The 20256-nt window shown below is 46.3% G+C and overlaps 1 protein-coding gene across 4 annotated transcripts in view; it reads right to left on the minus strand.

Annotated features, from left to right (window-relative positions):
* Positions 1 to 1975: 1975 nt before the first annotated feature.
* Positions 1976 to 20256, minus strand: part of cenpe (centromere protein E) — an 83047-nt gene continuing 64766 nt past the window's right edge. For all 4 annotated transcript variants that reach the window (XM_060898664.1, XM_060898663.1, XM_060898662.1 and 1 more), the window contains 10 exons: positions 19422 to 19610; positions 18994 to 19209; positions 18603 to 18809; positions 18295 to 18498; positions 11493 to 11639; positions 10930 to 11042; positions 10708 to 10805; positions 10520 to 10631; positions 10174 to 10436; positions 1976 to 2221 (listed from right to left, as the gene is read on the minus strand). In XM_060898664.1, coding sequence (XP_060754647.1) covers positions 2103 to 2221; positions 10174 to 10436; positions 10520 to 10631; positions 10708 to 10805; positions 10930 to 11042; positions 11493 to 11639; positions 18295 to 18498; positions 18603 to 18809; positions 18994 to 19209; positions 19422 to 19610 — 1668 coding nt within the window. In that variant the 3' untranslated portion in view covers positions 1976 to 2102. The remainder of the gene's footprint in view (positions 2222 to 10173; positions 10437 to 10519; positions 10632 to 10707; positions 10806 to 10929; positions 11043 to 11492; positions 11640 to 18294; positions 18499 to 18602; positions 18810 to 18993; positions 19210 to 19421; positions 19611 to 20256) is intronic.

The following is a 20256-nucleotide window of genomic DNA, read 5'->3' on the forward strand; positions in this document are numbered from 1 at the left end:
ATTGGAGACCGTACCCTTAACGAAGAGACAGGAGGCAAAGTTGGAGGTGGCGGAGTTGAGGATGTTAAGGTTTGCTATGGGAGGTTGGACAGGATAAGGAACGAGCACATCAGAGGGACAGCACATGTGGAGAGTTTGGGAATTAAGCTAAGAGAGATGACACTGAGATGGTACGGGCACATCCTGAGAAGAGATGCAGAGCAGGTTGGAAGGAGAATGTTGAGGATGGAGCTGCCAGGCACACGAAAACGAAGAAGGCCAAAGAGGAGATACATGGATGTGGTGAGAGAGGACATGAAAGTGGCAGGGGTGATAAAGAAGGATGCGGAAGACAGGGAGCAATGGAGACGAAAGATCCGCTGTGGCGACCCCTAATCAGGAGCAGCCAAAAGAAGGTTAAATAAATGAACCTCCTAAACGTGTGCTCGGCTCGCAGGTAAACAGAGCTGCTCCCGGTCTGTTTGGCTTAAATGACGTCATGGTGACTGCCCCCTGGTGGTGAAAATGCACATAAGCGAGATGTGAAAAACCTTCGGAAATTGGGCAAAACAGTACATTTTAAGCATTTTATTCAATTTTAGGGTGCAAATTAGACACCAGGAAGATTGAATTTGCTTTTTGGGTCGTTCTTCTAGACAAAGTTGATATTCTATGTTTCACCTCTGACCACTGAGGTTTTGTAAAAAAAAAAAAATCCTAATATAGACCCCTTTTACTGACGTCACCCGAAACCGGAAGTAAACAGACCCTGCACCATTTTGGAAGACCAACAAACTCGTGATAAGGGGATAATAACGGCAGCGGTATGTGAACCCACGAGAATAAAGTGGAGTGGCAAACGACTTAAACAAATCTGAGCTGTTTTATTTATGATTTATTGGCCCAACAGTAGACTTGAAAGAAACCTGTGTGAGACTTGGCAAAAAACTGTGGATATAATGGATAAGTCTGTGCATGATCTGCGGACACTTTGAGGTAAGCAAACGCAAGAAATTCAGATTTAAAACATGCTAAAGTGGCCCCAAGTTGATAACTGTATGAGGAGCAAGCCTCCCAGACTTCTACAATTTAATAATAATAATAATTTAGGATGGTTTGGGGCTTGCTCGCTGCTGCCAGGTTGGTTGTTGAGTAGCCTGACTTTTTTTTTTTTCTTGCGTGTGGTATCATTGTTGACGCGAGGTTGTTTTTTGAACATGCCAATGTGGACACGATTTCCCCTGATGAGTTATGACTTCAGATGCGATGCGTGTGTGGAGGTGTGGAGTCCACGTGATATGTGCGCAAGATAGGCTTCTCATGTGTTTGGAGATCTGCGCTCCAAGACGAGCGCAAGCACCCCAAGGGGGAAAAAAGGGACCCCCCGAAAATATCGGCATAGTTCGAACACTGAGTGTAGGCACTGGGTGTAAACAACAAATAGTTTACAATGTCTGGGTAGCAAACAGATGGCAGAATTGGTGTCCGGTCCTCCTTATGTTTCCATTCTCCCTTGCCCCGAGTCTTATCATATGGGTCAAACCCATCAATCACAGCCAGTTTCTCCACATACCGTGCCCTTTCTGCAGCTGGTAATGTACTCACATAACCCGAATTATCAGCCATCGTGTCACTTTACTCTCGCTCGTACTTTGTTTTATATTGTGAGTGCATGTACTTGGTCTTCCAATATGGCGCCTAATAAAATCTCGCGGCGCGGTGACGTCATGTGAAAGGGGTCTATAGTTTGAGTTATGCTCCAGAAACTAAAATGTTTCTGGACAGACAGATTGATAGCCATATCTCCCTGCATTATATGCCAGGGGATAACGCAGTGCTTCAACATGTGCAGTTTCATTGGTGAACAACTGACGTTAAATTTTAGCCACTGGCTTTTGGAATTCTAGTAATTCCAACGAGTCATGGAATATTACGTAAATAACACAGTTCTTGCTTTAAAAAAAAATAAGTTACACACACCTGCTGAAAAGCTAGCTCTTTAAAAACGGTAAATTTATTAGAGAAACTGGCATGACATCAAAAAATTTTAGGAACATCAATCGAATTAAATGTTTTTCTTTTTGTCGGTCAAAAAAAAAAAAAAAACACTTAAAAAAAAAAAATCACTGTGTTGAACAGTTGTTGGCATCCAGATTAAGGTTGGTCTTCCTGGGTGAAGTGTTAGGAATACGCCACCAGCTTTCTGCATCACTAGAGCTGCCTGCTGCGTTGGGGTCAGAGTCTGAGAGAAAACAGAAAAACAAGCAAGTTAAGACCAAAAAAGGGCATGTTTTAATTTGGTCACTTTGAAGAGTTCATGCAGAGCCATAAACTTCCGTTAATCTCTAATAAGTGACTAAAGTGACCCTAGAAACATCAATTTGTAAACTCCATGTTTTCCCTGCCGTATCAAATAAGCAACAGGTGAAGCAGCCGCTAGCAAATATGTTATCAGTGAACATCAAGAACACGATACAAAAGGAGAATCTGAACCTCAGATCCAACAGCAACTTTTACGACACAAAAAAAAATAGTTTTTGACATAACCAACATTAGCCAAATTTGATCGCTAGCCAATACATGTAGTTAAAAGGTTATGACCGAGGAGTTCATTTAAAATCATGTTTGAAAGCCATGTGTCCAGGGGTCTCTAAAGGCTGCGTTTCTATGAACTGCATTTCCCCTTGTTAAAACTGGTGCAGTTTTAAATATTGGAAAATTGTAGTTCCTCCCAACTGTTGTAGGTACAGCCAGTCACAGTCTCTTAACTACAAATAAAGTACGTACGACTGCAGCCCAAAGCAGTTAAAGTTAGAAGGAATCCGGTCACTTCTAACTAAAAGCGCTGTGCATATTGTTTGATCAGAGACTTCTTTTCTTCACGAACGAAAATGCGTCGGACCAAGAAATTCTCTGCGCTTCATGGAGGCCTCCACAAACTGTGACACTCCGTCTCTCCAGAGCCTCTCCTCATAACCTTGCGTCGAGGCAAGATACTGAAGTAAGATTAGCATTTTGGGCAAAAAGACTAGTCTTAGGAATTAGCTTTATGAAGTAGTGTGAATTTAAACTCGGGAACGGTTTGTGTACACTGTAAACACTTAGGGTGTTGAATTGATTGTTCTATTTTGTTTTGATCTCTCAATTGCTTAATAGATAGGTTTTTGCATGCTCTCTATCCTTTCTAACACTTTAATTTCATTATTACACACATTTTGACCTCATCAAGATTTCAGTGAATTTAGTAAATGTTATGAGCTAGTGGGTTAGCTACCGGCTAATTCTTTGTTCTACTTAGGAACACGTGGTGACCCCTCCTCCACACACACACACACCTTAGCTAACACAGGGCTAATCCTTTGTCTCAGCTTTAGATAACATTCCAAGCCCGGATTCAATTCAAACTTTATAGTGCATTCTCCCGCGCCCACATTCAAACCCACATGTATCAATGACGACCATTTGAATGTATTTCAACTGCTAATGTTTAATTTTTTTTATCACAGACAAACACCTTAGCTAGCATCCCACACTAGCCTTTTGTTTAGGCCATAAGGCCTCTCACACACACACACACACACACACACACCCCTTTTGTTCTTAACTCCACGAGATAGGATTCTTGGGCCTTAGCTAGCAACACAAAGCTAATCTTTTGTCTCCACACGTGGCTACACATACACCCCTCACTGTTTGCTGAAGATTTCAACTGCTATTATTCATCTTTATCTTTGTTATAATAAATTCTATTAATTGTTAAACTGTGTCTGTGTTGCTTCTATATTCTTTGAAGTTACCCAATCTCAAAGAATTCCAGGGTGCATATGGGTTGTGTAATACAGTAAGTGATCATAATTTGGAATATACCATAATTTAGCTGTTTGATAATTTATTATTAAGCACCAAAATTAATGGCATTATTTAATGAAACTGATTTAATGAGACTGATCACTTAAGACCAACTGCACCTACACTGTATATACAACCCTGATTCCAAAAAAAATTGGGACAAAGTACAAATTGTAAATAAAAAACGGAATGCAATAATTTACAAATCTCAAAGACTGATATTGTATTCACAATAGAATATAGACAACATATCAAATGTCAAAAGTGAGACATTTTGAAATTTTTCATGCCAAATATTGGCTCATTTGAAATTTCATGACAGCAACACATCTCAAAAAAGTTGGGCCAAGGGCAATAAGAGGCTGGAAAATGGAGGTCTGCGCAGGACAGAATTTTCAGTCCCGCTCCCGCATTGTGCAGTCCCGCTCCCGCAAAGAATTATGATTTTCAGTCCCACTCCTGCCTGCCATATTTTGTCCCGCTCCCGCCCGCAAATCCCGCATGATGCAGATGTTCGCGTTATTTCTCACGAAAGTTCATCATTGGTTTGGGGAATTAAACATGCTGAGCTCTCCACTGACCAATCCTTCACCTAGCGCACGTAGCGAGGGTGCGCGTTGCCAGGCGGCATGCGCAGCTGAGGCTTTACAGAGATGCCCATTGTGGGCTTCACTAGAGGAGCTCTGCTCTTCTGCCATGATCAGAGATCTCAAACACGGAAGAGCGGAAAGGAATCGGAAACGTACGCGAGATTAGACCACTGTGGCAGTGGGGGCGTGGCCAAGCAGCAGTCTGTGAATGGAGGGCGGGGTCGGAGAAGGTAAGTGGCTAGGTGGACCTGGCGGCAGGGGGGGCGACGCCCCCTCGTGGCTACAGCCCCGCCCCCTCAATGGAGACTCAGATCACTTAATTGTTTTCTTATGAAAATATAATGTATTATACACGTATTAATAATTTGCATTTTCAAATACGAAATATTAAGTGGTTGCGCATTGCACAAAAATACATTTCACATAAATCACTACTAAAACTGGCACGATAGAACAAATCTGATTGGTTATGACACAAGTGCACTGTCTCTGCAATATCCTGTAATATGCAGTCAAGTTTACGGGAGTAGTCTTTCCCCCACCGAATTAAACAAATTCAATCACAATATTGTGAATCCATTTTCTTTGTAGGCTAAGTTTATCTCCGTTTATGTCGGTGTATGTATTCATATATGGTCCGCTTTGTGCGCAAATAGCGTAAGAATGTGTGTCGTTGACGTCACCCTCCATGCAGCGGGGGTGAAAATTCATCACTTCAGAGTGTTTAGTCCCCTACACGCCTAAACTGGGATCGCGGATTAAGTGGTTAGCGTTGACTCGGTGCGAGTCAGGAAGGCTATTACTGGTGCAGCCGCGGGGTCTGTTGATTTTTTAAATTATGATTTTGGCCGCCGAGCCAAGTACCTTATGGCCCTTTTCCACTACCCTTTTTCAGCTCACTTCAGCTCGCTTCAGCTCACTTCAGCCCGACACGGCTCGCGTTTCGACTACCAAAAACCAGCACGACTCAGCTCGTTTCAGCCCTGCTTAGCCCCTAAAACTCGCACCGTTTTGGAGTGGGGCTGAAGCGAGCCAAACTGTGCCGACTGAGGTTGGGGGCGTGAGCAGACACTCCCCTGTGCACTGATTGGTGAGGAGGAGTGTCCTCACATGCCCACACACGCCCCGCGAGCGCGCTGGGATCTGTAAACACCGCAAACCCGGAAGGAGAAGAATTACGAATTACGAGAATTTCTGAAGCCTTATGTGCCTCGCCTCATCTATACGCTCTTGCCAGTATCTGTCCGCGTTGTCGGTGACAACAAGCCACAGCACCAAGACAAGCAACACTAACGACTCCATGTCCTCCATGTTTATTGTTTACTATTCGGGTCGTGAGACTACCGCTTAAAAGATCACTGAATCAGTGACATACAGAGCATCGTGGACGAGTTCGCGGAGCGCAAGGCTCATCGTATGCCCTTCAAATAATGCGCGCAGTAGGCTATTGATGTTTTATTATGAGCCATGTACAGTATGTCGCCTAATGTTTTTTTGTTTCTGAGTTACATGTTCGTTTGAAGGACTTAATGTACAAAATAACATAGTTGCACCCCGTAGTGTTGAAATTGGTAAACACAGTGCATTCAGTGAGGTTTGCACCGCCCTCCTTTTATTTCTGACTCTTCCTGTCACCGCTGCAACCTCTGAGCGCTCATTCGTATGCCCTTCAAATAATGTGCGCAGTATAGGCTATTGATGTTTTATTATGAGCCATGTACAGTATCCTAATGTTTTTTGTTTCTGACTTACATGTTCGTTTGAAGGACTTGATGTACTAAATAACATAGTTGCACCCCGTAGTGTTGAAATTGGTAAACACCGCAGTTGCGGACATTTTGTAGCCTAAAATGATGTTATGATAAGCTTTAATAAAGGGCCCGGTCATTTGCCCCGCCCCCGGCCCGGCTCTGACTTGTTCCGCCACTGTCACTGATGTCACTGTTTGCGCTGCTTAACGACATCACATGACGTCCACCCACTTTCGCTAACTCCACCCAATGTGTCCACCCACTTCCAGCCAGCACGGTTCAGCGCGGTTGTAGTCGAAATGCAACTCCAACAGCCCCGCTCAGCTCGACTCGGCACGGCTCAGCCGCGTTTGTAGTGGAAAAGCGGCAATAGACTTGCATTGACGTTTTGTTTTCATGCCGTGGAGCCATTTGTATGTATTTTAAATGTAAAGGACTTGCCTGTAGGTTTGCGTGTTGTTTTATATTTGGCATCTTTCCGGTTGTAACGCGCGTCTGTGAGAAAATTGGAGGGGAGGGTTAACAGGTGGGCACGGGGGTTGATAAAGCGCAACTGCCCTGGTAATGTGTCACATGATTTTCCCGGACTAAAGCAACCTTCAGGGCCGTGGTTTTGTGGTTGGCACAGTTAATTGTTTGAAACACGTTGTCAGACCACCATCACTACTACACACTATATGAAAAATATTTGCCCCCTTGCGATTTCTAATTGGCCCCTAGTAAACTGTTCCTGGCGCCGGGCCTGTGGCTAGGTCATTACACCTGATGCCAATTTGTGTGTGTGTGTTGCAGGGATGGAGTATAAAGGGAGGGGAAGAGGAGCGAAGAGGGAAGGATGTGTGTGTGTGTGTGTGTGTGTGTGTGTGTGAGTGAGTGAGTGAGTGAGTGTGTGAGTGAGAGAGAACACGAAAGAAAGCTGAAAAGCTCAATAAAGTGAGTGGTGTGTGTCCCGGGTTTCAGCACCACTGTAGTAATCCCCGATGTGGGTGGAGCACAGAAGCACGGCAGGCGAGAGTTCGTGTTCACACCCACTCACTATTGAGCTTTTCAGCTTTCTTTCACTCACTCATCCCTCTTCTCTCCTCTCCCCCTCCCTTTATACTCCATCCCTGCAACACACACACAAATTGACATCAGGTGTAATGACCTAGCCACTTACCTTCCCCAACCCCGCCCTCCATTCACAGACTGCTGCTTGGCCACGCCCCCGCTGCCACAACCACATCCGCAAATTTAGGCATCTTAAAATGTTTTTATTAATGCCAAATAAAATATCCAGCACAAATTATATATGATAGACAAATTTATAAATTTTATTTTAAACACGTTTTTAGTTAGCGGGACTGCAGCTTATCACCTCTCCCGCCTGCGCCCGCATTGTGCACTCCCCCTCCCGCCCGCAATGAGCTTTCAAAATTTGTCCTGCGCCGCACTGCTTTGCGGCGGGTCCCGCGGGAGTGCAGGGCTCTACTGGAAAAGTTAAAGGTACAAAAAAGGAACAGCTGGAGGACCAAATTGCAACTCATTAGGTCAATTGGCAATAGGTCATTAACATGACTGGGTATAAAAAGAGCATCTTGGAGTGGCAGCGGCTCTCAGAAGTAAAGATGGGAAGAGGATCACCAATCCCCCTAATTCTGCGCTGACAAATAGTGGAGCAATATCAGAAAGGAGTTCGACAGTGTAAAATTGCAAAGAGTTTGAACATATCATCTACAGTGCATAATATCATCAAAAGATTCAGAGAATCTGGTAGAATCTGTGCGTAAGGGTCAAGGCCGTTAAACCATACTGGGTGCCCATGATCTTTGGGCCCTTAGACGACACTGCATCACATACAGGCATGCTTCTGTCTTGGAAATCACAAAATGGGCTCAGGAACATTTCCAGAGAACATTATCTGTGAACACAATTCACCGTGCCATCCGCCGTTGCCAGCTAAAACTCTATAGTTCAAAGAAGAAGCCGTATCTAAACACGATCCAGAAGCGCAGACGTCTTCTCTGGGCCAAGGCTCATTTAAAATGGACTGTGGCAAAGTGGAAAACTGTTCTGTGGTCAGACGAATCAAAATTTGAAGTTCTTTATGGAAATCAGGGACGCCGTGTCATTCGGACTAAAGAGGAGAAGGACGACCCAAGTTGTTATCAGCGCTCAGTTCAGAAGCCTGCATCTCTGATGGTATGGGGTTGCATTAGTGCGTGTGGCATGGGCAGCTTACACATCTGGAAAGACACCATCAATGCTGAAAGGTATATCCAGGTTCTAGAGCAACATATGCTCCCATCCAGACGACGTCTCATTCAGGGAAAACCTTGCATTTTCCAACATGACAATGCCAAACCACATACTGCATCAATTACAGCATCATGGCTGTGTAGAAGAAGGGTCCGGGTACTGAACTGGCCAGCCTGCAGTCCAGATCTTTCACCCATAGAAAACATTTGCCGCATCATAAAACGGAAGATACGACAAAAAAGACCTAAGACAGTTGAGCAACTAGAATCCTACATTAGACAAGAATGGGTTAACATTCCTATCCCTAAACTTGAGCAACTTGTCTCCTCAGTCCCCAGACGTTTACAGACTGTTGTAAAGAGAAAAGGGGATGTCTCACAGTGGTAAACATGGCCTTGTCCCAACTTTGTGATGTGTTGTCATGAAATTAAAAAAAAAAAAAAAAAAAAAAAACCCCACCTAATTTCTCTTTAAATATCAAATGTTTAAACTGAGAAAATGTGTCATCTATGTTCTATTCTGAATAAAATATGGAATTTTGAAACTTCATCACATTCCGTTTTTATTTACAATTTGTACTTTGTCCCAACTTTTTTGGAATTGGGGTTGTAGGAGCCAAAATAACCTCTTTAGCATTCAAAGCCATTTTTCCTACCTAAAAAGATAAAAACAAAAAATATTAAACATAAAATTTGACCTGTTTCTACACACGCTGTTAATTTGAGGTCAATTGAACGAGAATTGGCAAAGTTATTAGATTGTGAAGTGATAAAATTTTTTGAAAACACCCTGTTTTAGATTTTTCTTGAACGGCTTTTATACCAGATCAGTACAGTTTGCTTACAAATGTTTCACGTGTCAGTGTGGAGAGAACATGTTCTTTTGCCTGTGTGGGTTTCTGCCAGGTGCTCCAGTTTCCTCCCACAGTCCAAAGACATGTGGATCGAGTCAACCGGCTACTCTAAATGCCCCATAGGCATGCAACAGTAAATACTTGTCTGTCTCCATGTTAGCCCCACAACGAGTCGTTGTACCCCCACCACTCATCCAGTGTCGGCTGTGATTGGCTCCAGCTCACCCACAATGGATAAGCAGTATAGAAAATGAACAAAGGAATACTTCATTTGCTATACCAGAGGGATGAACATCCATCCCACTTTTCCGTCAGGGTCACAGGGGAAGCTGGAGCCAATTCCAGAATAAATATTTTCCCCAAAAGATACCTCGCTCAATTTGCATTTTGATGGCAGTTGAGTATGCTGACCAACCCTACATTCACACTAGCAAGTAACAAACTGACAAGCAACTTAATTTCTCTTTGTACAATGGCAAGTGATAATACAAGTAGCAACATTTGAATTGAGACTCTGTTCTACGCAAGTCAGCTATGATGCAGCGAAGCTAAACGATTGGCTTGGACCAGTCCTATGACGCACATGGGCCAATATTTCTTCAGTTCACCACTCAACTTTAGATCCTGCCTCGAAAAACGTGGGGGAGGTTTGCAGCCCCAGCCCTACACTGGTACTGAATATTGTCATGTGCAGACCAAGCTGTGTACAAACTGTGTAACCCTGCAGAACCAGTGGTGTATTGGCCTGCCTTACAACCCAAAGTGCGATAGGAAATCTAAAAATGCACACCACAAACCCTTCGTGAGTACAGTACATTACCCTCAACACTTTGAGGAATCATATCTGGCTCAGCTGTTATACACGGCTTTCAGACTGACAGTGGGACGAACTCTCACACTGCTGCATAAATACCTGGCATTGTTCCAAGGCTGGAGTTATCAAAGAATTGCTTTGGGCACTTAAGCGACATCGCCTCTGTGTCAGCATGGACGTCGAAGAACTTGCTTTTTGGAGAGTCGAGGAACATTTTCTTGGGGGAGTTCACTTCACTGTTTGTCAACAGAGGTCGCTTGGTTGGTGTGCGTGGGGAATGAGGAGCTTCTTTCTTACTTTCTCTCAACTTATAAGCTCTGTTTTTCCATTTCGTGATCTCATCTTGTTGCTTGTTCACCAGGCTAGAAAACAGATCAGATCAATTACTTTAAAAATGGGGTTCACATCAATCAATTCAGCCAGAATTTAATCAACATCAATTTACCTTTCAAATTGTGCACTCTTCTTCTCCAACTCCTCAATCTTTTTATCTTTAAGACAAACAGAAGCTTTGGCCTGGGTGCCAGGGTTAGAATGAGGTTCCTCACCAACCATAACTGTGGAGAACAGAACAATGATTAGCCACTTAGGGGCAGCTAAAGAATTTTCATAAACCCAGTGAAAGCCCCTTACATGAACGGTCACCCTGCTGTTGGGTTTTTCTGAGAGTCTCCTTCAGCTTGTAGATGACATCTCCTCTGTGCTCCACCACTGCTGTTAACTGTGCTATTCTGGAAACGATCCAAACAAGTCAGATGATTGTGTAATTTAGTCATATTACACCATTCATCCCCTTCACTAGTTGTCAAATCAAACTCAACTCTACTCCATTACATGCAACAAGACAAATCTCACTCTTTTTCATGACCGGTTGTTACAGCGATGTGGTCAAGCTCCATCTTCACCAGTTTATCCTTCATGGCCTCCATTTCTGCAGCACTAGGTGACCTCTTTAGTTTTGCAAGAGCCTGGACAAGAACAGAACAGTGGTACTACAAGTGTGATTGTACAAGGGTGCATTAGTGCACATGACCGAGGTAACTTGTACATCATTAAAACACACACACCTTGTTGAAAGGAGGAAGGCCTTCCCTGAAAAAGGCCAAACCACTTACTATGGAGCCATGCAGAAAGAGTCCAGGTGCTAAACTGGCCTGCCTGCAGTCCAGACCAGTCTCCCATTTAAAACATTTGGCACATTATGAAGTGCAAAAAACAAACAAAGGAGACCCTGAACTGCTGAGCAAATTAAATTATACATTAGAATCCCCCCCACTGTAAGCTTAAACTATTAGGCAAACATGAGTGAAACATCTTAAAACTGTGCTCTGGGTCACATAACGGTTCAATAATCTATGAAACATTTAGTAGACATCAGCACTCAGGCCTGTTTCTGCTTCCAACCATTTTAAACCCACCTCAGACTCCTTCAGCTTCATTTGCAGGTTCTGGATGAGATCCTCCTTCTCCTTTAAAGCAGAGCTCAGTTCTTCAAGCTTGGCAGCATGTTTCTGGTTCGACACATCTGTTTGGGCCTTCAACTCCTCCATTTTCTTTTGGAGCACCTGACAGGGATGATTAATCATGTTTAAAATTGCTCAACCTGGGCTAAATAAGACCCATTTTAAAAATTCCAACACAAGGTCTAAATTGACAGGTTTATTCCAACATGTTAGAGTTTCTGTAGTAAAACCTCATTCGCAGGGCCTTGAATGATTGATGACTGAAGACTAATAAATGGATTTTAAAAATTATTGTGGCAGCGGGGGCGTGGTCAAGCATCGGTCTGTGACCGGAGGGCGGAGTCAAGGAAGGTAAGTGGCAGAATCACTACACCTGTTAATTCATGTGTTTGTGTGTCTTCCCAGGGACCGCGCCCTATTTAAGGAGAGAGCGCAGAGGGAGCTCTCTCCCCACCCAGACAACTGATGTGTGCGCGTGTGTCTGAGTGTATGAACGAGTAAATACAGTAGCTGAAAAGCTAAATTAAAAAAAAAAAAGTTTTGTGAAACTCCGCTCTGGCCTGCTGTCCTTCTGTGCTCCACTCACCTATACGAACTGTTACAGTGGTGCCGGAACCCGGGAATGAGCACAGAAGAGAACAGCCCCATGGAGTCCTCCCCCTTCGCAGACCTGATCCACGCCCTCACCACAGCCCAACAAAGCCAGCACCAGGCGCTGCTCGCCCTCCAAAAGGAGCAAGAACGGTTCGAGACCCTGGTGCAGGCGCAACAGGAAGATCGTCAGGCGTTCCGGCACCTCCTCACGTCGGCGGGGTCTACCACCGCGGGCCCGTCCCCCCTCACCCTAACTAAGATGGGCCCGCAGGACGACCCTGAGGTATTCATCACACTCTGAGCAAGTCGCGGAGACCTCGGGGTGGCCGATGGATCAGCGTGCGGCGTGCCTCCTCCCCCTGCTAACAGGAGAGGCGTAGCTGGCTGCGCTACAGCTCCCTGCCGACTGGCCTACGCGTACCTTCGCCGGGCCGTCCTCCAGCGTGTGGGGTGCACCCCCGAGCAGCAGCGTCAGCGCTTCGCGCTTGGAGGAAGTCGGCTGGCCGTTCACGTTTGGCCAGCAACTCCGGGACGCCTGCTGGCAGTGGTTGAGGGCCGACAACTGTGACGCCGAGGGACTCAGACCAGGTGGTACTGGAACAGTTCATCGCACGTTTACCAGTAGGAACCGCAGACTAGGTCCAGTGCCACCACCCGGCGTCGCTGGATCAGGCAATCGAGCTGGCGGAGGACCATTTGGCGGCTGTCCCGACGGCAGGACAGCAGATAACCTCTTCTCCTCTCTCTTTCCCCTCCTCCTGTGTCTCCTCCTCGCCCCATTCCCCCACCGCGGAGACGGGGGCTGGCACCATCCCAGCCGGCCCGCCACACCCATGGTGCCCTTCTGTTTCTCCCTTCTGTGTCTGTCTCTCTCCCCCCTCAGGTGAGTGAGCCCCAGAGCACTAGTGCAGAGAGGAAGCCCGGGCCGGTTTGCTGGGGCTGCGGGGAGCCGGGCCACCTCCAACAGCAGTGCTCGGTAATGGAGGTGGGTGTGGTGGTTCGGATCCCCGACGCGCCAGGAGCTGCCCCCAATCAGGCCGGAGCGTATCGCATACCAGTGAGTATCCAAGGGGATACATATCAGGCGTTGGTGGATTCTGGCTATAATCAGACCTCAATCCACCAAAGCCTGGTGCAAGATGAGGCATTGGGGGGAGCACAATTGGTGAAGGTGTTGTGTGTGCACGGGGATGTTCACAACTACCCTTTAGTGTTGGTCCACATTCTTTTTCGAGGGGAAAAATTTATAGTGAAGGTGGTGGTTAATCCTCGCCTTACCCACTAATTTTGGGATTTAATGACACACTTGCACTATGTTCACACTGCAAGGCTTAATGCTCAATTCCGATTTTTTTGCGAGGTCGTTCACATTAACAAATATATGCGACTTGTATGTGATCCTCAGTATGAACGAAAAGCGACCTAAAAAAAAAGTGTTCTGCATGCGCATTGCAGGATACGACGACGTCACACGCAGTGAGCATGGCCAGTGTTTATGGAAGTAAACTAAAGTTTCCTGTGTATGACAGTAGCCAGCATGGAGTACCTGGCGATGATGCAGTTGTTGCGACGGAGCCAGAACATGCACAATAGCGTGATGTTAAGGAGGAGGTTGAGAAGGAAGAGGGCAATGGTTTTGGCTCAGGTGTTCTGCGGGGTAGTGACTGCAACCTCCGTTCAAAGGAACGTGTGGGTGCGGAATCGCATTGATGTCATGCACCATGTTGTTGTAACTTTTTTTGAGAGACCCACCGCCTACTTCAGCGCAGAATAGTGACATTTGTGGCTTGTTGATGACGTGTAAGTCGGATGAATGCGACCTGGCGGTTCAGACTGAAGTCGCATATGAAACGATCGGATAGGAATCGGAATTAGGACCACATATCCAAACTGCCTGGGTCGGATTTGGGAGGGAAGGAAAAAAAAAAAAAAAATGGATCGGTGTCGTTCATATTGTCAATAAAAGATCGGCTACAGGTCACATATGGGCGAAAAAATCGGATTTGAGTCACTTCAGCCTGCAGTGTGAACGTAGTGTTAGTGAAGAGTGGGTCCTGCCATTTAACAGGGGGAGGTCCCGGTGTCGCTTTGGCAGGAGCAACTGTCACAGAGCCATCTACGTCATCTCTGCGTCAGAGTGAGGAGCCGCCGGCCCCTTCTCTCTGTTGGGGAATCCCTCATGGATTTCCCATTAGAGCAGCCGCAAGACGAGACTCTGCGGCATGTGTTTGACCAAGTGAGAGTAATCGATGGTCAAACGCTCCAGCCGAACGGCACCCCATCCTTCCCCTACTTCGCGATTATGAAGGATAGATTATACCGAGTGACGCAGGACACTCAAACTAAAGAGTGAGTCACGCAGCTTTGAATTCCAAAGAGCCGCCGGGAATTGGTATTCCAGGCGGCTCACTTTAATCCCATGGCTGGACACTTAGGGCAGGATAAAACACTAGCCCGAATAATGGCACGGTTCTATTGGCCAGGGATTCGCGGCGATGTCCGTAGGTGGTGTACGGCATGCCGTGAATGCCAGTTAGTAAATCCAGCGGCCATTCCAAAAGCGCCTTTGCGCCCTCTACCGTTAATCGAGACCCTGTTCGAAAGAATTGGGATGGATCTCGTCGGGCCATTAGATCGGTCAGCACGAGGGTACCACTTTATATTAGCTCTGGTGGACTATGCAACGCGATACCCGGAAGCAGTGCCTCTTCACAATATATCTCAGCACGCAGTATTGCGGAGGCACTCTTCCGCGTTATCTACCGAGTTGGAATCCCAAAAGAGATTCTGACTGACCAAGGCACCTCGTTTATGTCACGTACACTGAACAAACAGTATGGGTTGTTGGGTATTAAGCCGATCCGCACCAGCGTGTATCACCCACAAACGGACGGTTTAGTTGAACAGTTCAATCGCACCCTCAAGAACAATTAAAAAATTCGTAAGTGAGGACGCACGAAATTGGGATAAATGGCTCGAACCCTTGCTATTTGCAGTGCGAGAGGGCCCCCAAGCCTCCACGGGGTTCTCCCCGTTTGAATTATTATACGGGCGTAAGCCGCGCGGCATTGTTGCGGGAAAATTGGGAGGAGAGACCTTCACCAAGTAAAAATGAAATCCAATACGTTATTGACCTGTGCGCAAAACTCCACACACTCACGTACCTAACTCAGGAGAATTTGCAGCAGGCCCAAGAACGACAAACCCGCCTGTACGACAAGGGTACGTGCCTTAGGGAGTTCACACCGGGAGATAAGGTACTCATACTGTTGCCCACATCGAGCTCCAAATTGGTCGCCAAGTGGCAAGGACCCTTTGGGGTCACACGGCGAGTCGGGGACGTTGACTGCGAAGGTGAGGTGAACGAATAGGGGTGGGGCGCTACAGATTTACCACCTCAACCTGCTCAAACGCTGGAACGAGGAGGTCCCCGTGGCGTTGGTGTCGGTGGTTCCGGAGAAGGCGGAGCTGGGGCCAGAGGTTCAAAAGGGAACATTGGCATCACGTACCTCTCCGATCCCCTGTGGAGACCACCTCTCCCCGACCCAACTCGCGGAAGCTGCCCAGTTGCAGACCAAGTTTTCGGACGTGTTCTCGCCCCTGCCTGGCCGCACCAACCTCATAGAGCACCACATTGAGACGCCCCCGGGGGTGGTAGTGCGTAGCCGCCCTTACAGGTTACCCGAGCACAATAAAAAAAGTGGTTCGGGAAGAACTCGTTGCCATGCTCGAAATGGGCATCGTTGAGGAGTCCCACAGTGACTGGAGCAGCCCCGTGGGCTTGGTACCCAAGGCCGACGGGTCGGTCCGGTTCTGTGTAGACTATAGAAGTCAACGCAGCATCTAAATTCGACGCGTACCCAATGCCTTGTATTGAGGAGTTGCTCGATCGGCTAGGCACGGCTCATTTTTACTTGACACTGGATTTAACAAAGGGTTCTTGGCAGATCCCCTTGACTCCATTATCCTGAGAAAAAACAGCCTTTTCCACACCGTTCGACTTACACCAATTTGTCACACTTCCTTTTGGGCTGTTTGGGGCGCCCGCTACGTTTCAGCGGCTGATGGATAGGGTCCTCCACCCCCATGCCACCTATGCGGCTGCCTACCTCGACGACATCATTATCTATAGTAATGACTGGCCGAGGCACCTCCAACATCTGAGGGCCATCCTTAGGTCGCTGAGGCGAGCGGGTCTCACAGCCAACCCGAAGAAGTGTGCGATTGGGCAGGTGGAAGTACGGTATCTGGGCTTCCACTTGGGCAATGGGCAGGTGCGTCCCCAAGTTAAGACAGCAGCAATTGCGGCCTGCCCGAGGCCCAAGACCAAAAAGGGGGCGAGACAGTTCCTGGGGCTGGCTGGCTATTATCGTAGGTTTATACCTAATTATTTGGACGTTACCAGCCCGCTGACTGATCGGACTAAAAAGGGGGCACCAGATCCGGTCCAGTGGACAGAGCAATGCCAGCGGGCTTTTTCTAAGGTAAAGGCTGCACTGTGTGGGGGGCCACTTTTACACTCCCCTGACTTTTCTCTCCCCTTTATGTTACAGACTGATGCGTCGGACAGAGGGCTGGGGGCCGTTTTGTCCCAGGAGGTGGAGGATCGCCCAGTACTGTACATCAGTCGTAAGCTGTCGGTGCGTGAGGGGCGCTACAGCACGATTGAGAAGGAGTGCCTGGCAATCAAGTGGGCGGTCCTCGCCCTCTGTTATTACTTGCTGGGACGCCCTTTCACCCTCTGTTCAGACCACGCGCCCCTCCAGTGGCTCCACCGCATGAAGGATGCCAACGCGCGGATCACCCGTTGGTATCTGGCACTCCAACCCTTTAACTTCAAGGTGATCCACAGGCCAGGGGCGCAGGTAGTCGTGGTGGACTTCCTCTCCTGTCAAGGGAGGGGGTCGGCTGCAGGTCGGACAGCCACCCAGCCTGATTCGGGCAGTGGGAGTATGTGGCAGCGGGGGCGTGGTCAAGCATCGGTCTGTGACCGGAGGGCGGAGTCAGGGAAGGTAAGTGGCAGAATCACTACACCTGTCGTTAACGTGTTTGTGTGTCTTCCCAGGGACCGTGACCTATTTAAGGAGAGAGAGCAAGAGCAAAGGGAGCTCTCTCCCCACCCAGACGACTGATGTGTGCGCGCGCGTGTCTGAATGAGTAAATATAGTAGCTGAAAAGCTTTTTAAAAAAAAAAAAAAGTTTTGTGAAACTCAGTTCTGGCCTGCCGTCCTTCTGTGCTCCACCCACCTATACGATCTGTTACAATTATTTATCCCTCCTCCCATGTAGCAGTTCCTGCTGGTGCCCTACGCACCTCGTTTATTTAACATTTATAGAACGGGTCTAATGTCAGCTTTGCAATGACCAGTAAAATTTTCTAAATTTTGAGAAAGGACTGTGCTTCCATTTATTTGTGGTCCTAACTACAAGAGAGAAATCTTGTTACTGCCCCATGGTATTTTATTCCTCATATAAAAAAAAAAAAAAAAAAAAAAAAAAAAGTCCAATAACCATCATACACATTAAACGTTTTATAAAACACGTTTTGGGTGAATTAGCTCAGAGGAAAAAGCCAAGATGCCACTTCTTCAGTCAACTATCTGCTTTGAGAAACAATGTTATTCCAATAATATATAATAAAAAAAAAAATAAAAATAAAAAATAAAAAAAAACCACACATTTTCTGAAAATCTTGCTCTTACTTATAAACACTACATGGCCAAACATTTGACGACACCTGATCACATCCATGTGTGCTTGTTGAACATTCCATTCCAGATTTAGTCTCCTTTTCGCTGTTATAACCCCCACGCTTCTAGGAAGGCTTTCCACTAGATTTTGGAACGTGGCTGTGGTGGTTCAGGTGGTGCTCCAATCCAGGCAAGTTCATCCAATCTAACCTTAGCCAAAGTATCTGCATGGAGCTTGCTTTGTACGGAGAGGCATAGTCATGCAGAAACAGATTTGCAGCTTTGAGTTCCAGCAACAGGAAGTTGTAATGCATCAGCATCCTATACAACTGTGTGCATTCCAACTTGGCGGCAATAGTTGGGGGGGGGAACCCATATCTGGGTGTGCTCAAATCTCCACAATATTTGGCCAAAGTGTACATCCAAAAGTTAAAGGTCACAAATAGCCCAAGCTCACCTTGCTTAAATCTTACCTCCAAGTGTTTTTGAGCCTGTTGTAACTGAAGGGAGAGCCTCTGCTTATCCTGCAGTAGGTCAGCCTCAGTTTTGGGCTTCTCACTGCTCGGAGACGGCAGCAATGCCAGAGACTCACTCCTGTCCTCCTTCAATCTCTGTAAGGACTCCTCCTCCAAGGGCTTCAGGACAGAAACTGCAGCGTCATATTTATCCAACATGCTCTACAAGACGAAAAGATTCTTAATAACCCCAAGTGTTCAACAGAACATTAAAGTGCCATTACTATTCCTAGATATCTTCTAGAAAGTTATAAGTTAGGTCTTACTTTGCGGAAATTTCTCTGGCGGTCTGCCAAAGCTGTGCGTCGAACAAGCTCTCGCTCGAAGAACTGAGCTATAGCTGTTGCGTTTGCGCTTCCAGCCAGCGCCCGCATCTCCTCATTGGCACGGGTCCGTGCCTGAAGTTCCTCCGAGAGAGTGACTGCATGTTTGGCAACAGCATCCTCCAGGAAGTCCAGAATGCTGTTCATGTTCTACCAATAGGAAAGACTTTACTTAAATACCCTGAAGAAAATCATCTGATCCACACTACTGAGAGACTTATTGGGGACACTCCACAATATCTAAGACCTCAATACAATGTTTCAGTTCTAATTAGAAAGATTACACTCTTGATATTCTGCAATAAAATGTGAAAGCAGTCCGAGTTAAACAGACCTGCAGATACTGCCTGCGTTTGTCCAACAGCTCCAACAGTCTCTGGTCCCAAATCTCCTGGAAGTCCCCAGGGACCATCTGGAAGGATTGTGAGGGAGCCTGAGCTCGGCGAATAAGCACGTCATGCAGCCTTCTCTCCTCAAAGGAAGCCACATCACTGTGAACTTGTTTCATGAAGTGGGCCTTGTGCAGAGCAGCAAGCCTTTGCAAGGTGACCTTGAGAAGGATTGTTGGTTTACGTTAAATTTCTTCCCAAACTGGAATTGATCCAAAAGTTTATAATGACCTTGGATCAAAAACAAACCAACTATTCTTGCGTTTATTTTGCATTGTGAAATTAAAAGCCACATTTAAAGATTTTCTTCCTGATTCAGTCAGACATGACCTTTGCACAAGTGTTTAAAATAATTTAAAATGGACAGACTTGCCTCATTTTTCCGAAGCAGGTCATCAAGGTGACTTGTTTTGGAAGACAGACAAGTAAAGACACTTCTTTGAGACAACGGAACAAATCGTAACAGCTGACAAAACGAGACATTTTCTTTGCTATTGGCATCTGCAAGATGATCTTTGCGGTTTGGACGGTCCACGATTGCCTGGAGCTTCAAGAAGGCCACCTAGGTTTGGGAGGAAGTTTTAAAAACATGCATTAGTTTAGAATCTAAAGCAATTGCAGTCCTGTACATTCAACCCATTGTCGTCATTTCTAGCACCAGCAGTTTTGCAACACCTGGTAACAAGTGTTCCATTACATGGAACTCTACACCAACATCTACAAAGAACAAGAGTGTGCCGAGAACACAATATCCCCTGCTAGCAACTATGCCATAACTCTGGTAAAATGTGACTAAACTGAACGAAATTGCAATGTGCGCATTACCAACACAAAGAATCCTGCCAAGTTCAGTGACATTCCTCCAAAAATTGCGAGAAAAGTTGATTTCAGAAGGCGAGTACCCTTCCCGGGACGGACGTCGCCACGACATAAGCCCCCTTTGGGCCTTTCGGCCAACGGGGGATAAATTTTGAGGGAAGTTGATTTTAGAAAGCAAGCACACCTTGATGAAATTGCCAAAATACAAGTTTGTTAATAATCAAGGGCATACAGTGGGGCAAAAAAGTATTTAGTCAGCCACCAATTGTGCAAGTTCTCCCACTTAAAAAGATGAGAGAGGCCTGTAATTTTCATCATAGGTATACCTCAACTATGAGAGACAGAATGGGGGGAAAGAATCCAGGAAATCACATTGTAGGATTTTTAAT

Source organism: Neoarius graeffei, chromosome 18 (assembly GCF_027579695.1).
Source record: "Neoarius graeffei isolate fNeoGra1 chromosome 18, fNeoGra1.pri, whole genome shotgun sequence".
NCBI classification, from domain to species: domain Eukaryota; kingdom Metazoa; phylum Chordata; class Actinopteri; order Siluriformes; family Ariidae; genus Neoarius; species Neoarius graeffei.